This window comes from Zosterops lateralis, assembly GCF_965231275.1.
Source record: "Zosterops lateralis genome assembly, chromosome: 16".
Classification (NCBI taxonomy): Eukaryota; Metazoa; Chordata; class Aves; order Passeriformes; family Zosteropidae; genus Zosterops; species Zosterops lateralis.
The window spans coordinates 9327617-9344506 of record NC_139776.1 but is presented as its reverse complement, the minus strand read 5'-3'; the positions used below and the strand labels follow the sequence as shown (position 1 = coordinate 9344506).

The window sequence follows — 16890 nt, the reverse complement described above, 5'->3', positions numbered from 1 at the left end:
GGGCTCGGGGCAGGTTGGGCAAAGCGAAAACATACCCTGGGGTCGCCCCCAGGCCGGGCAAGGCAGATCATACCCTGCGGACTCCCCAGGCCGGGCTCGGGCAGGGCGGACAAGGCAGAACATACCCTGAGGACTCCCCAGGCCGGGCTCGGGCAGGGTGGACAAGCCCCCTCACGGTGGTGCCGGGGCCGCCCCGCGCCCGTCCCGTCCCGCCCTCGGGCGGCGATTGGCGGCGGTTGGCGGCGCAGGGCCGGGCCGGGCGGGGGCGGGCGGTGCGCAGGGCCGGGCCGGGCCGGGCGGCAGCAGGTGGCTGCGCTCCGCTCCGCGCCGCTCCGCTCTCTCGCCTCGCCCGCCTCTCTTCTCCTCTCCCCGCCGCCTCAGCGCGGCCCCGCCGCCGCCAAGACGCCGCGGGCCGTGCTCCGAGTGAAGAATGGGGCGGCCAAGCTCGCCAAGCCGCCCGCGGCCGCGGGCGAGACCCCCGGCGGCGCCCCCGGACAAGGGCTCTTCATGGAGCGGTCGCAGAGCCGCCTCAGCCTCTCCGCCTCCTTCGAGGCCCTGGCCATCTACTTCCCCTGCATGAACAGCTTCGACGAGGAGGACGCGGGTACGGGGGGCCGGGGCGGGAGCGCTCGGGGGGCGGCGGTTCCCGGGGCCGTGTGTGGCGGTGTGGGCAGGGCTGTGGGTGTGCGGTGGGTCAGCGCCATCCCGGGCCCGCCGTGGGCCGGGGGAGCCGGGGCTTCATCCCCGCGGGTGTGCCGGGCACGGCTGGCGAGGGGATGCCTGTGCCCGAGGAGGTGAACACTGGGAGTGTGTGCCAGCGGTGAGACACGCTCCGGCTGCTGATCGATAGCAAACACGGCTGATCTGCAAATGGAGCGGCTCACGCTCCATCCTCCTCTGGGTGAATGAAGGGCAGCGCTCAGGGAGAACGCATCAATTCTGCCGGGTGGTGTGTCCGCTCTGATTTATACACCGTCAACTCTCGGGCTGATTGTTAACAGGGGTCCTTAGCGCCCTACACCGTGCTGCTTTTGGAGAGGGGAATAAAAGGATTCCGTTTAAATGAGGGCAGAGTAAATCCCAAAACAAAAGCCTTTCAGAATGGATGCAGTGATTTTTTTTTTGCCGGCATCAGGTAGACCTTTCTGGCCTCAGACAGTTGGCGGTAGTCATAAAATGAGACCAAGCCTAAAGAAGACGGGCAGTGGTAGAGAACAGCAGGAGAGGCTTTGGGTGGAACGGGAGAGGAAGGGTGGTGGGTGCTGGGGAAGGTGCTGGGAGTAGAGGGCAGCACAGCCGCTGCGTGGGTGGGGAGGGGTGTGCAGGAGTGGATGGAGAGCCCTCTATCCATTCCCCGTGCCTCCCTGGGAATTGAGGGATGCTTTTCCTCGTGCACACTGAACCAGGGACTGAACCTGTAAGTGAATCTTGTGTGTGGCAAATAACGAAAGTTGGTAACTAAAGCGTATTTTAACACTGACTGTCATGGTTGCATCCCTCAAAATGCCGGCGTGCTCCTTTGTCTAGTGGCTCATCTCAAGATGTGCAGATGCCAGCAGGAATACATCAGCCCGCCAGCTGCTACACCTGTAACGATGTTGTTTTTAAAGGAGTTGACGTAAGAATCAATTCATCATCTGTGTGATTAACCTAGACTTGTCATCAGCATCATGCAGGGGTGGCAGGCATAGGATTGTCTCCTCCAACAGATACAGTTTTTCAAATTTTTGTCTAAAAATTTTGCTGATGGTTTGTTTGCGCTTCAGATTTGGTTGGAATGCCGAGGAGCGTGCAAGACAATAACGGGAGCTTTGGGAAGTCTCAGCGGTGTTGCTTCAGGAATGATTGATAGTGACACATGCTCAAGTATGAGAACCCAACACAATGCCTGGGACAGAATTTCATTCCCTGGTGTCCAACGCCTCTTGCTCTGAGCAAGGTGATAGTTTAGGTGAATGCTTCTTCCAGTGCTTAAAAAAAACGCTTTTGCACTGAATTGTATTTATTCACACTTAGTGAACGTTCATGCATGAATGTTAATAAGTTGCTTTTAATACAACACAAATACTTGTCTCTGGATTAAATAAATCTACAATTAAGACCTCATTCTCCAGCAGCTTATGAGCAGATCTTGCCTGTGTGAGTTGCCTGGTTAGTGAAGCTGCTCAGGGTGGATTCAGTGCTGTGGGGATGTTGCAGTGTTGCTCCTGTATTTCGTGCCTGTGAGTGTATGTTCAGACACGTATGAGCAGCCAGCCAGGAAGAACGTGTGCTGCTTTCTACTTCTGGTGTTAAAACTACAAGTGTATAATTTTTTTTCAAGCAAACAGATGACATGAAAGAGAAATTATAAGAGAAATGCTTAAACTGTGACAGATAAGATTCTATATTATTCATACCCATGCGCGCTTCTGAAATTGTGAGAGATTCTGACCAGTTTGGGTTGCAGCATGATTTCTGTCAAAAAAATAGATCTCGATAGCTCATTCAGGGAGATGAATGCTGCACTTGGCAAGATGTTCTCTGTAGGAGGTGGCAGAAAAAAAATGAAATTGATCCCAGGGGCATTGACAAAGTAAACAATCCTATTTCAAACAGACATATCATCCATTTTGTCTGAAGCTGAGAACCACATCTTTAAGAGAATAGCCGTCCTATGGAAAAAGCAGAAGAGCAGATAAATGGTCAAGCTTGAAGGAAATTTGACGTTTTCCTCTGATAGGGGAAAACAGCCTAATGATCGCTTAAATCTACAAACAAGAAAAATTCTTGAGGTGTTACATTTACTATGGGTGGGTTATATCAAAGGAGCCTAAAAGGAAATTTACAGATGTGCTGAGAGCCCTGGCCACATTTGAGCAGTGGTAACACTACCTCTGGCTTTCAGTATTTCAGCCTTTTGGTATGGAAAAATGGCTCTGCTTTTGAAAAACACAGAATATCCTTTTACTTATACACTATTTCCTTTTCTGCCATGGCTCTTTTGTTCTTCTTTGCTGTGTACCTTGTGGACATAAGGTGAGAAGCCTCTTCTCATCTTCCACAATTGCTTTGCCTGGTACCCCTGCAGTGTGTCTGGCTGGAGTTCTGGGCAGTGAACTGGGTGCAGATGATCTCTTAGTGTGCAGAAGCAGGCAGCCAGTGGAGGCAGGAAAGCAACAGGGCTTGGAACAAGAGGCTGGATCACATTTGAGTGCTTCCAGAGCACGGGGGTGATGGAGTTTCAGATATGTCATGTCTGCGTCTCTCCAAAGAGGTGGATGTGGACTTCAGTGTTCTAATACCCTTTTCATTCCTCAGCTGCGTCTACAAAGAAGATGCTCTGAGCAAATATGGGGCCTTTTTTTTTTGCCAGGAAGTTACAGTGAGGCTTTGAAATAGCCAAAATGCACTCAGTAGTTCAAGGACTCGGGGTTAATAACTCTTTTGATCTCAGCATGGTAATGTTGCTGGCCTTCTTGCTGGCTGAGTGCCACTGTCTTTGCTCCACTGAGGTCCCCAGCAATGTCAGTGAAGTTTAAGGATTTTTAAACTGCAATTATTGTATGAATAATTATTGATTTAACTTATGCAAATGTCTATCCTACATTTTGGTTATGGAGTAGTAGAGTGAGAAGAGGTAAAAGTCAGTCACACACTCTTTGTGGGCACATTTCTAGAATGCCTGTTTCTAACACAAATCTTGTGAGCACAAATCTTAGCTGTTCTGAGGAGCTGCCATACGCTTGGTCTTGGCTGGAATCAGCTCTTTGGAATGCTGATATTCCTGTGGGAACATGTCAGAAGGAACCAAACTGCTGAGGACTGAACTGCCAAGTGGCAAGTGCGTGTAGGTTATTAACAGGATCCATGATGACTGTGGGCACCTGCCTTGTGGGCAGCTTGTGGTGCATCTCGGTGCAGCTCATAACTAAAACTGAGGGCATGGGTAGTATGAAATCCCCCTTTAACTGACAGTGGCCTCAGCACAGCTCTCCCCAGTTTAGGATGAAGGTCATCCTTAGGGTAAATGGTCTGGAGGAGAACCATCTTGCTCCTTGAGTGGAGTATGAAGATTGGAAACCTGGCTAAAGCAGAACAGAAAGTAAAGATTTTGTGGAGAGTAGCAACAACTGACTTAGAGCTGCACATGCAGAAGAAGCAAGCTTTGAGCAGGAGAGAGGAGGTGGTTTGAGTAGCTGGGACAGTTGCTGTAGCAGTGGTGAACCTGCTGGGAGCTGGGAAGTCAGAAGCAGTGCTCAGCTCTGGAGGGGTGAGAGCTTCCAGAAAAGCACCCCGTGTACTACAGAGGACAAGAACTATACCTAAAGCAAGACAGATAGGGAAATGTGAACAATCACTGGAAGGGATGGGATTTCCTTTCTTATGCCTAAACTGTAGGACCCAGCAGCACATTTCGGGTCTGTATGTGCTCCAGCTGTGCTGTGGCCTGAGTGGGTGAGACACTGTAGTGCACCAGCTCCTTTCATCCTACCTCCTGGTTTTCTTGGGAAGAACACCTGCTTGCACTGGCAGAAGGCATCTGAAGCACGCCCTGACAGGGACAGAGATGCAGATTTGAATGTGTGGGACTGTAGCCATGGGTCACACTGCAAATGCAGCTACTCTGGAATCCAGATCCAGCTTGAGCATCTACACACAGTTCCTTATGTACACAAGTGTGAAGAGCAGGGCTGCTCTGGTCAGGAAGCAGGGGAAGGTACAGAGCAGCTGTAAGGGACTTGTAGGTGTCCCCTCCCTGGTGAGGACCTCAGCACAGCAACTGTCCAGCTTGGCAGACCCCTGTCCTGGCTGCAAGACAGGAGAATCAAATCGTGTCTCAGCCAGCTGGACCAAGTGTCTGGCAGAAAGAAAATGGTTTCCAAAGTCAAAATGTCTCCTAGATACTGACAGTAAGCCTTCCTCGTGTCAGCTGCTCATTCAGAAAAGAGTTGAATTAGAGATAAAATTCAGCCCAAGCTGCTGCTTTCACACATTATAAAGTACTGGCAGAGGAACTGTGTTACGATCAATTGCTTTGATGAGGAAGTACGTGAAATACTAATTTAATGGATTTATAAGGAACATTTAAACTGTTGGGGTGTAAGAAGGGGCTGTGGACATTTAGGTTAGTTTAGAATATTCTTTTGTTTGGAATATTCTTTTCTTTGGGTTTTATCTATTGAACTTCCTCGTAATTTTAAGCATTGACCTTCTCTATAATTTCGAACATTAAAGCGTTACAAAGCTATTAAATAGAGAGAGCCCCTATGTGTGTTTTCATGTTACCATGGATATTTCTCAGTTGCAGCACTGTATTGGGGTACATATGGTTTAAAAAAAAATTATGATTCAAGACTTAACTAGTCCATTTCTACTTTTTTTTTTTTTTTTTTTTTTTTTGTTAATATAGCCTAAGCGTGTTAAGTCCTTTTCGTGCTTGCTTTGGTTTTGCTTCATCCAAAGTTAATTTTTGGAGCTCTGTAAGCCTCTAACCAGTTTTGTTAGTTGTTTGTAAGGTAGGTAACCATGCTCATGTGGCAGACGTATAGGAAACAGGGAAACTTATTCGTCCATCTAGAATGTTAGCTATTTTTTTTTAATCAATCTTTTAGAAATGGAAGGATAGTTTATCCCTGTAACCATGCAAAGATAGCCCCTAGAGCTCACCTGGCCATGCCTTACCTCAGGGGTAAGCCACCTCTCTCGGTTGGTGCAGGAGGCAGCAAAATCCAGGGCTTTTCCCTCTTCTTGTGCAGTGAGGAGTGTATCTTTGGCTGTAGGTTAGCCTAGTGATTGTAAGAAATGCCTCTCTCCCTGCTGGGCACATTCTAGCTCTAGGTAAACATGTTTGTTTCATAAATGGATTAAGTTGAAATAAAAAATGAGAACAATTCTGGAGGAGCTGTTGTGACATCAGTCTTCCATCAGAGGAAAGAGTATGAAAGGGACCAGCAGCCTGGAGGAAGATGCTGTGGATGAGACCTGCAGAGGCTGATGATCCCAGACCCTGTTACGAATTAATCCAGATCCTAAACCCAACGACTGATTCTTACACCATGGGTGTACCCGGTCAGGTAGAGCTGAACAATCCTTGCTGTCCCTTACCTGCCCTATGCACTGGAGGCAGCTTTCTGCTCTCAGGCCCTGCTGCTGCTGCACGTGTCACCAGAGTTACAGACAACAGGTTTTGTCTTCAGTGGCCATGAGAGACTGGAGCAGAGCAGGAGCCCTGAGAATGAGTCAGCAGTAGGAGCAAGGATTCGAAACCTTGTCCTTGTTTGTGTTGCTCTGGGTGTTGTGGCTGCACGTGAGGGCCGTGGTCCTGGGCCAAGTTCATGCTGTGCCTGTAGAAAGGCAAAGCGAAATGTCAGCGTCAGTCCCGGGGCGCTCGCGGTCTGTGGCAGAACCCAACAGATGGGGACGGTGGCACAGATGGGCCAGCACGGGGAAGGGTGACGTGGCATCGGTCAGCACTCAGCATGCCAGCCTGCCTTCCTGGGCCACCAGCTGCTTCCCACTCCTGTCTCCCATGGGGCATCCTGCAGAGTCCTCCAGCACGCCCCAGCCTGCAGCAGCCACCTGCGCCGTGTCCGGAATTGTTAGAAACGCTGATGTAAGGCAGGAGGAAGAGCTGCTAGCCCAGCATCTCAAGCACTCTGCCACACTGTGCTGTGTAGGAGTTCCTTTGGTGGTTGTCTAGGTGTGGATTTACAGGGGAGAGTGATGGGGATGGAATCGTGGGCCATGATGGTGGCTCTGTGCTGTCCTCTCAGCTTTTGCAGCGCACACTTGCAGCCGTGGAGAGCAGAGTTTTTTGTTTCCTTCCCTCAAAGGTGGTCTGATGTACATTGCAGGTATTCAGAGGATGATGCTGGGTACCAGTAGTGTGTGCAGGAGCTGTTGAGGGTGGGTTGTATGTGACCCCCTGCCACCACAGGAAAGCGTTTCTCCTGTTCTGCTGTCAGCTGGTTTCCGAGTAGAAGAATGTTTCCCTGGAAAGCTTTCTATCTAGGAGACACTGTTTTCTTACTGCTTCTATTTCATGTGCAGTTAATTCTAATGCAACATTTATTAATTCAAAAGCACTCTGTTCTCCAGGCAAAAGAAAATTATCTTTGTCCTGTCAGATTCTTGCATTAGGACAAGTTGTGAAATGCTGTAACTACTTTTCTTCAACATTTCTATTTGACAGAGTGTGTGGATCTGCTTTGTGTAGAGAAGAATTAAGTTTGATTGGAGTAGTTGTTTGGAGGAATAATTTATCTGTGCAATTGTTTTCTGAAGCACTATTTGCTTATATTTGAATGCCTTCAGTTAGATTAGAAATGTGAACAATTTAATTTAGGAAATGGTCTGTAAGTCATTGATGGTTTTGGTGGGGCAGTGAGACCTGACTCACTCAAGACTCTCAGCCCTGCCGTCTCCTCCTCTCTCCCACAGACATCTGTTGAGAAGCACCATTAGCATATTTGAATAAGGATTTCTGCTCCTCTGCGGAAGTGTTCAACACATTTTGAATATCCCATCTATCCAAATGCTGTTCCCTTGGGGTTTGGTTTTATTTTCTGGGAGGATGCTATACTGTATGACAACACGTGTCACAATTGGGGTTCTGCAACACAATAATCCACCAGTTGTGCCATTGCTTAAGTCATCTGCTGATGACACACAAATTAGGCACTCTGTGCTTTCTGTCAAACCATTCTTGCCTTGTAATCTGCATTTAAGTTACATCTTTGGCTTTGCTTTTGCAAAACAGCACACTTGTAATGGCTGAGTAGCCCTGATACAGCCCCACCACACAAGGGTACAGCAGGGTCTGTAGCCCTACATTTTGGTCAAATCCAGCCACAGTTAAATCACTGAGATGGTTAGTGTTCTACCTTCATGCCGTCAGGATATTATATCAGCTTTGTCCAAAACACAAAGCACTTATACAGCCTTGCAGAAACCAGTCTAAAATGTTTGAGTGCTCAACAATTTGGAGAGTACACCGTGTACGGAGGTAAATGACACATTTTTTTCAAAACTGTTTTATGAGTAAGAGGAACTTAAGCTATTGTCTGTGTCCTTATTCTTGCAAATTTACATGTAGAGGGGTCACTTGTATCTGCTCCCCAAGCAACTAATCTATTCCTAATCAGAAGTATAGTTTACCCTAAAATTTAGCTTAAATCTGAACAGATATAGTGGATTGCTATTGCATTGCGTCCAGCAACATGGCAAGCAATTGATCACTGCTCTCTTCAAAGCAACTCTTCACAAAACTGTTCCTTCTTGTGCTGGTAATTCCAAGCCAGGAAATTACTGTAATGACAGCCATTGCTGCCTGGCATCTCACTCCCTCCTTTTGCTGTTTGGGCCAAAGAAACCTGATGGATGGTTTTGGGGTTTTTTTTGGGGGTTTTTTTGTGTTTGGTTTTTTTTTTTTTTTTTTTTTTTTTTTTTTTTTTTTGCATAAAACAGTTTTCCAGGTTGGCCTTCAAGCTGGACTTGGGATTGTGCAGGAGGAGCAGTGTGGACAATGCCCCGGTTGCTGTCTGGCCCCTTGCAGTGAGGAGTATCTGTTTCCCACACTTTGTATGCAGTATTCCTGTAAATACACACTCTTGCTCCTGGCCAACACTCAGGGTATGATCCATGCTATTTCCCAGATCATTCCCAGCATGAGTGCTGTTGGCTACTCATTCCCTTTCTGGCATTTGTATGTTAATTTTTTCAGTGCTCTGAAATTACTGGTTTTTACATGTGCCTTTAGTGATTTTCCTTGCGTTGATTTAGAGGGTTGAGCTATTTTATCCCATGGGTATTGGTCTGAATTCAAAATCTGTTGTTTAGCAAGATCCATGCTTATGGGATATTTGTGGGATTGGGAGGTGGGGTAAATGTCTGTGATAAGATGCTTTATTCCCTGGGCTCCAGGAATACAGCAGTGCTTGTGGATGATTTTGGGAGCTGGAGGAGATGCTCTGTAACTGAGGATCCATGGATGAAGTGCAGCATCCTTGAAAACCTTTGCTTTCAATGCATCCAGAGTGGCCTGTTTTGTCAGGTACCTTCTCATCACTTCATTCTGCGATCCTCAGGTCAAGGGAGTGCCAAGGTGTCATTCACAGTTGGCAGCTGCAATGAGGATAATAGTGGTTCTTACTGTGCTTGACACTGGAGACATCTGATTTGAGTGATTTTAGTCTCTCTGCCCAAGGAACACATGGTTATGTCCCTGTCTGGAGCTGACCATCCTCTGAGGAGCAGCAGCTCAGCTCTTGGTGGGCTCAGACTTGCAGAGTGACCCACCTCAGCAAGGAAGCAGCAGTGACACCAAGGGACAGGAGTGTGGGGACAGGCTGCCCCTCGCTCAGCTCCCTGGGCAATATGGATGAGGCTGACATCTCCCAGTGGTGACAGTTTCCCAGTGGTGTGGGACTTTTGCCAGCTGCCCACCAGCAGTATGCATATTTGCAGTTAGCAGGGAATGTATCCTGCCACGTGGATGGAAAACATGTTAATTGTGCTGCAGCCAAGATGTCTAAGAAGATTAAGATTTTTTTTTTTTCCCTGTTGTAAATCCAGCTTCTTGTTTAACACTTCTCAGCATCCTGGGAGGATTGTGTGGGTGGGTGTTTTTTTTGGTTTTTTTTTTTTTTTTTCTTTCATTTTTACTATTTACCTTTCCTTTCTTGAATTTTATTCATGTCATCACAGCTCCAGTGAAAAGTTAGGAAACCTTCACTCAAGATTTTAAGGTGGCTGCTTTATATCCATATTTGTGTTTTAATCAGATTTTCAGAAGGAAAAAAGAGAAGGCTTTTCCTTTCTAATGCCTGTTGGATTTTCAGCTGCTGTAGTTGATTAATTCCTGAAAGTATCATGACAATTCAGGCCCCAGTAACTTTCCCTGTCCCTTACATTCCGGTTGTGCTGCTGTCCCTCTGGCTGAAGCCCTGCTCCCTCCTGCCCTGAGACCTCACCAGTAGCCTGTGGGATTAGAGCATCTGCTCTGCACCACTTCTGCAAAGCCCTTCCACCTTTATAGCAGTTTGAATTAAATTCACAATAAGGGTGAACAGTGCTCTAGACTAACTTCTGAAGCTTGTCAGTATTCTTCCTTCCCCCAGATTTCCACAGACCAGAAGGAATTGCTTTGGCAACCCACTGTTGCCTTCCAATGGTGAATTTGGCATGTTTGCCAAAAACCCAGGGGTTTTTATGTGGGTTGGTCCCCACACATCTGCCTTTGTGGATCACATAGTCCACAGTACATCTGCTTCAGATATGGGATTTTTGTTTTAATGTAAGTAAAGAGGAAAGGCTTAAATCACATTATCTAATGTACCTTGAGAAAATAAAGCTTTCTGCAAGAGTCAATGCTCATTTTAAATATTAAATGTGCAAAGTTGGGCTTTTTCAAAAATGCCCGTGAGTTTTGGTCTCTGGTATTTGTTGAAGGTGAACGGGATTTGGGGCTGTGTCTGCTTCTGGCAGTTCAGAACATCACCGCACAGCTCTGCAAGTGTGGGGCTGAGGCTGCTGCTCTGGTTGTGCAGAGCCAGCCAGAGCAGAGGAGCAGACCCTCCCTGGGATTCTGCAGTTCAGGGAAGTTGGTGGGGGAACACTGAAAACCCTGGTGTGGAAAGCAGGGCAGGCAGTGCCCAGAGTGGGCGTGCAGGCCAGCGCTCAGCCTGGCAGACAGCGCGTGTTAACTCGGGGTGATTTATGGAACAGTTTCTGTTAAAAGCTTCCTCGTGCACTTTAGGAAGCGGCGCTGCCAGATTGGTCAAACTCCAGTGCCCAGACAGTTTGAATTGGCTGCCGGCTGCAGTAAGAAGCCTGGCGAAACTCGAACAGCCGCTTCCTCTTGGCTTTGCAGGCTGCCACATCGGTGCTGCTGCTCGCAGAACAGACAGTGTCAAAATGTTACACGCGATGAGGACATTGCCATGGCAACGTTGGCATCCCATGACACCCGCGCTGGTACTGCGGTGTCGACGCGTGCTGCCGTCAATGTACTCTCCTCCTCCATCTGGGGCCTCGAGGAGTGCTGTGCTATGGGATCATACAGATTTATTCAGTTACGGGGCTGAGGGTAGAAGAGATGCTCTCACTGGGCTTTTGAGTGGCTTAAGTAAGGCAATGGTTCCTTCTTTTAGCATAGCAACACTCCCATGATCGTGATTGGGCTCAAAAGCACCTGGATTTGCTGTCTGCTGCACCGAGGAAGCAGCTTTCCCTCCATCAGGTGGTCACTGCAGTAGCTGTGTCCTGCCTGGCATCAGAGGCACCCACACTCCTGTCAGGCAGCTCTGACACCACTCAATTGGAAAGACACTCTGGTCTCGTTTTGAGACCTTTCAGTCCTTTCAGCCCAGAGAAAGGCTATTGCTGATGTCCATCTGCAGTGGTCTGCTCCCTCTTCCCCTTCCTTAGCAGGAGCCATCAGCTGCCCTGGGCACAGCTGGTTTTGGACAGCTGCCTCACACCTTTGGGTGGAGTTTCCTCCATGGCTACCTGGAGGTTTCATCATGTCTTGATCAGTGGTTTAGGCCTGCCTAAAATTATTTCAGTTTTTGCTGTTATCTCTGTGTCCCGCCAGGGTTTTCAGTGTTCCCCAAGGTTTATTTTTCCCTTGTCTTCCTATATTTCTATATTTTCGCCAGGTATTCCAAAATTAGCATGTTTATTGGCTCTTTCACACATGTTTATTGGCTCTTTTCCCTTGACATAGGGAAAGCTATTCTCAATAGAAGCTAGAGCCTTGGCAAGAAATAACAAAGGTGGAAATGTTTCCTGTATGGCAGCCTGTGGACCTTCCACCAGTGCACATTTCTCATTTCTGCTTGGTATTTTGTTAGAGCAGGAGAGGGAGGATCTGGGGTAGGTTATTGTGCATGTGAAGATTCTGCAAATGGCAAGGGCAAAGAGATATTTAACTAAGGATTTGCCTATCCAGTGCGTACAGGCTGTGGATGTGCAATTCAAGGTATGTGGGTGCACAACAGAGCTGTTTTTCACACTGTGGTGCTACAGCATAAAGGGATCATATATGATAAAACTCAGAGCCTGTGATTTTCACATCTGGTCTAAAGGGTCTGAGAGGGTAAATGTGAGGTTTGAGAAGGTACCTGTTGAGGCTAGGGGAAGGAGCAGAACTTGATTTTTCAATCATATCTGTTTGTCTGGACCCACTTCTGAACTGTTTCACAACGTTAATTCTCAGCTCTCCCATCTTGCCCAGTGCTCTGCTTTGAGTCGTGCCAGAATCCCAAGTTAATCGTTCTATAAACTTGTTTTTCATCTGTTTCCACTGAATTCCTGGCATCTGCCTAGTAACAGGAGTAGGTCTGTTCCTGTGACCTGGCTGCTCAGTCTCTGCAGAAACGCTTTTACTGCTCCTGCACAGGAGACGTTGTTATGTCCTAAACTCACTTTTTCCCAAGACCCAGTCCAAGCCAAGTGTCTCTAAACCTGGCATCATGTGGGCCCTATTTCAATATTTTTCTATTTCTGTCTCAGTACTGCCTGGCTTACCTACTAAAACACTCTATGAAATATTACATGGTTGGTCGAGGCAAAATCTGGCTTGTTGCTCTAGGAATAATACCAGGCAAATTATCCACAGTCCATTTTATTTGGTGGATTCGACTGTTTTCACAGCCTGTTCACTGCAGCTGTCTGCTGCAGAAAGGCAGCAAGCTTGTTGGACAGAGTGACCGTAAAAATCAGGAAGTCTTATTTCAGGCCATAATTTTGTTTCATTTCCTGAAATCCAGAAAGCTGTGTATTTTCTAACACATCTTTGCTCTGGAGCAATAAGGCTGGGTTTCCAAAGATTACCCAAAAAGGGTATTACCTGCATGAAAAATGCTGGTGAGAGGGTTGAATCCTGAAACAGGGACAAACATGATGGTCTGAAAACGTTTCACTGAGCAAAATATTAAAAACTTCACAGGCTTGTGCCAGTTTTGTTAAGAATGTGCTTTTATGTACAAGCTGACCAAGACCAGGAGAGTTCTGTGAATGTCAGTTATGCAGATTAAAGCAGCATTTGGAATCTGATATTCAGTTAATACTCAGTTAATGGTTTGAAAACTGGTTTTTGCCTGCTTTAATGCTAAACTGCTATGTCAGGAAGGATTATCAGCCTTTTATTTCAGTTTACAAGGAGGAAAAAAAAAAAGCTTAACATCTTGGTACAAGTACATCTTGGAGGGTTTAGACATCATAAAAGGTTTGGTGACCTGTTCTTTTAACCTCTTACAATCATCAGATTTGAGAGGAAATTGCAGTCATAAGTGAACATTTTAAAACTTGCTGATCCGAGTGGTCTAACAGTCAAGCTGTTTTTTCCTCTTGACATTCCTCTCCTGAGTTCTTCAGACCTGCAGGTGTTCAGTCCACTAAGGCTGCAGTGCAGAAAAGGGGGAAAAGAGCTGCGGAACTAGGACAGACTTGGAGTATATTTAACAATGTTCTATTTCGATGTGACAACAGCTATCGAACACCTACAAGATTGCAAACTGTGATTCACTCGGAAGCTGATATAACTGATGTCACGTTGTATTAATAGCTACAGAATTGTAACTGCTTTTAGCAGCGAGATTCATTAACAGCCTCTACAAACACTCTTGACAATCAGTTGAAAACCTGAAAATATTAGGTGTACATAAAAATGGATTATGCCATAAAGGAACCTCCCTGTGCTGCCAAATGTGTTTACAGCAAGTTCTTGAGGGTGTTATGCATAATGATTCCTCTTCATCACTTTCAGTAGGTCTTAGTGATAGCAAAAGGTGTTTGAGGACTGATCTGCACTCTGAATTAATTAGGAGCTGCTGATCTAATGGGGCTGCATGATGTGAGTATTTGGGGATTATGGTGTCCACGGCATTTTTCTTGGCACGTGGAAGCTGCACAACCTTCCCGCATAATGCTGATGTTGTCTTGGAAGGTATTTGTTCCCTCACCTGTTTTAGCTGCACATTTTGGCTTCAGTGCATGTGGCAAAGCATGCTTAGACAGAACTCTGCAAGGTGTACAGAGTGCAGGGAGTTCTGCTCCTCTCTGAGCTTTGCAGCTTTCCTTGGTGTGGGCTGATAGCCATGTCTGAGGAGATGGGCATGGAAGAGAAGGAAGTGTTCAGTTCTTCCTATCTTTGAAGATACTGAATTAGTAGCTAACAATGATGGTATAAAATGGCCCTCTCCTGCCTCTGTTAGCTCTCTGGGCTGAATGAGTTGCTTACTCTTCCAGGCTCTTCATAAACTCATCTCTTTTTTACATACATGTGCTTTTAAGGTTTGCTTCCTCAGCATGACAGGTCAGGACATGGCTGTAGAAGTGAAATGAAGACTGAGATTCAAGAGAGAAAGTGTTCAGGGTGGCATTTGCTCCGTGTCAAGTTGTGTAGTCAGGCTTGTCACTGGAAGTGAATGTGTGGATGTGCAAAGCTGGGCTGACATTTCCAGTGCTCTGGGTATTTCTGAGAGTTGTTCCAATGTGGTTGGCCACTTACTTCCCTCAGTTCCAGCTTTCTCATATACGTCACAGTACCTCTTCCTTTTGGCTGTGAATAATTCCCTTTTCTTTAAGTTTTTAGGTGATGTCTGCTCTGTCTCATTCATCTGTCATCAGGTTTTGGCATCTCTCATTTGGATGTGACCTTACTTTTGGTGGCCTATGACTCTTAGGCTGTCGTGTGCTGACTTCTGGAGATGGAGTCTTCTGAGGCTGGTAGGAAAGGTTGGCTCAGGACACAGCAAAATTGCAAATAACAGTACTTTGAAAACAGTATTGTCCGCCAAGGAAGCAGAATTCTGTATTTTGAGCAGATGGAAACCCTTTGTCATTGTTCTTTTTTACAAGGTTGGAAATCTTGGGTTTGAGTACATCGTTAAATGGTCATTTGCCCTTCCTCCCCAGAGTTATAGGCAGCTGTCCAGATCATTAAGTACAATTGATCATCTTCCAGTAACACTGTTTATATTTTAAATATCTCAATGGCAAATGATTCCTTGGGCACATAACACAGCAAGTGATCAAACCACGTCTGGCTCAACATGTCTGTTGAAACAGCCTATGACAGTTAAGGAGTGTAATTAGCAAGACACATAGAATGGGATTGAAAAAAGATGTGAAAATAAGCAGAAGGATTTGAAAAGGATTAAGAGAGTAAATGACAAACCAGTAGTTAAATGGTGCATGATTAATGACTGTAGAAGTAAAAGGTTGACTAAATATTGTGACTCTGTAATGGCTGCCCCAAAGTAATAGAAAAATACCCTGTTTGAAAGAATCCAGACCTGGATTTATATTGACACATGTGCTGACTCTGGATTTCGACCTGTTTCTTAGACTTTTTAGGTGATCATCCCCTTTTTTAGATGAGATGCTTTCATGGTTGACTTGATGACCTGAGATTCCTGTTCCATCTTTAATATTGATGATCAGCATCAAGTGGTACAGGTGGACTGGATTGGCAGTTTGCAGCTTGTCAGTAAAGCTGTTCTGAGGAAAATCAGGCTCCGTGTTCAGTAGTTCCAAGCTTACAGAGTTTAGTTTTGTTTCTGAACATTAAGTTGCTTTGATTTTAGTAATTCATCTCCCTCCAACTGCTTTATTGTCATTTGATTTATTAACCGAGTTGGCTCGGACACTGTCCTAGTGCTTTCTCACAGCAAAGTGAAACCAAGGGTTGTGCTAAGGACAGATTGTGTGAAAAACACACCATTTCCCTGGAGCTGGCCCCTGAGGGACAGCATGGTTAGATTGCATGTGCAAGAGCTGGAACTCCCAAACTATAACCTTGTTATCAGTAGCCCTTCCCAACACTCATATTCTCTCTCTCTCTCTCTCTCTCTCTCTCTCTCTTGCTGTAGAAGAACTTCAGATCATGCTTTCTTTTTCGTAGGAGTGGATTGTGATGGTTAATTAGATAATGTTTGTAGAGCACTGTACAAAACCTGCCAAGGGTCACTGTCCCCACTGGTATTATTAGAGCTGGAGGAAGACTGCCAGAAGGTATTGATTACTTGGTAAAAATAAACCCTTCAAACTTCTTGGGGTTTTATTCATTGCTGCTTTTTATCTCGGCATCCTGCAAACATTTCAGAGGGTGGATTTGTTTGCCAGAAGATCAAAACAAAATGTTGACAACCACTGGTGCCAATTTGTAGCCTCCTGTGTGGGCGACATCAGAGGAAATTGTGCAGTGCTCTGGAAAGTCTTTCGAGGCTTTGAATCCCCTTGGGTCCTGGAACTGTTGTTTGAGCAAAGCATCCAAGTGTCCAGGTGGGATTGCACATCGAGTATCAAGCACGAGAGGATCTCTTTGGGGATTGTGAAACTGTATTGTGTACAGAAGCTTGTATATACTTCCTGAAGTTGACATTCTGATTTGTTTAGTAAAGTCTTGTCAATTAATTGAGTGAAGCTGAGTCTGGCAGGGTGCAGTGGGTGCTGTTGAGAGTGCTGTGTCTGGCTGGTGGGAAGGGCTCAGTGCCCTCTGTGTTTTCTAGTTCATCTCTCAGCCATGGTTTACACTTCTCACACACCTCACCGTGGAAAACAAAATGTCACACTTTGAATTCATTAAGCAGCTGTGACTATTGAAAGGGAAAGCTGTTCCATATGACAGTAAAATACAGGGAAAAGTCACGTATCCGTAGCAGAAAATACATGGGAAAGACAAATACTGTATAATGTTCAGAAGAGCCAAGTCATGCTTCATAAAGGGAGATTTCTAAGGAGAATAGATACAACAGGAGGACAGTTCAATCAGGAATATGGCTTATGTGATAGAGGATGTACTAGTCATTCATGGATCCAGAGGAATAGAATTCAGTAGTGACTTCAAATTGTGTGGCCTTGTGGTTTCTCTGATTAAAATGTGCAGTTGGAGCAGAAGCAAAA

At 46.1% G+C, this 16890-nt stretch overlaps 1 protein-coding gene across 1 annotated transcript in view; it reads left to right on the top strand.

Moving 5' to 3' along the window:
• Positions 1-507: 507 nt before the first annotated feature.
• Positions 508-16890, top strand: part of RIMS4 (regulating synaptic membrane exocytosis 4) — a gene marked incomplete at its 5' end in the record, with an annotated part of 55007 nt that continues 38624 nt past the window's right edge. The window contains one exon of the mRNA XM_083873214.1: positions 508-604. Within this exon, the coding sequence (XP_083729340.1) occupies positions 508-604 (97 nt within the window). The remainder of the gene's footprint in view (positions 605-16890) is intronic.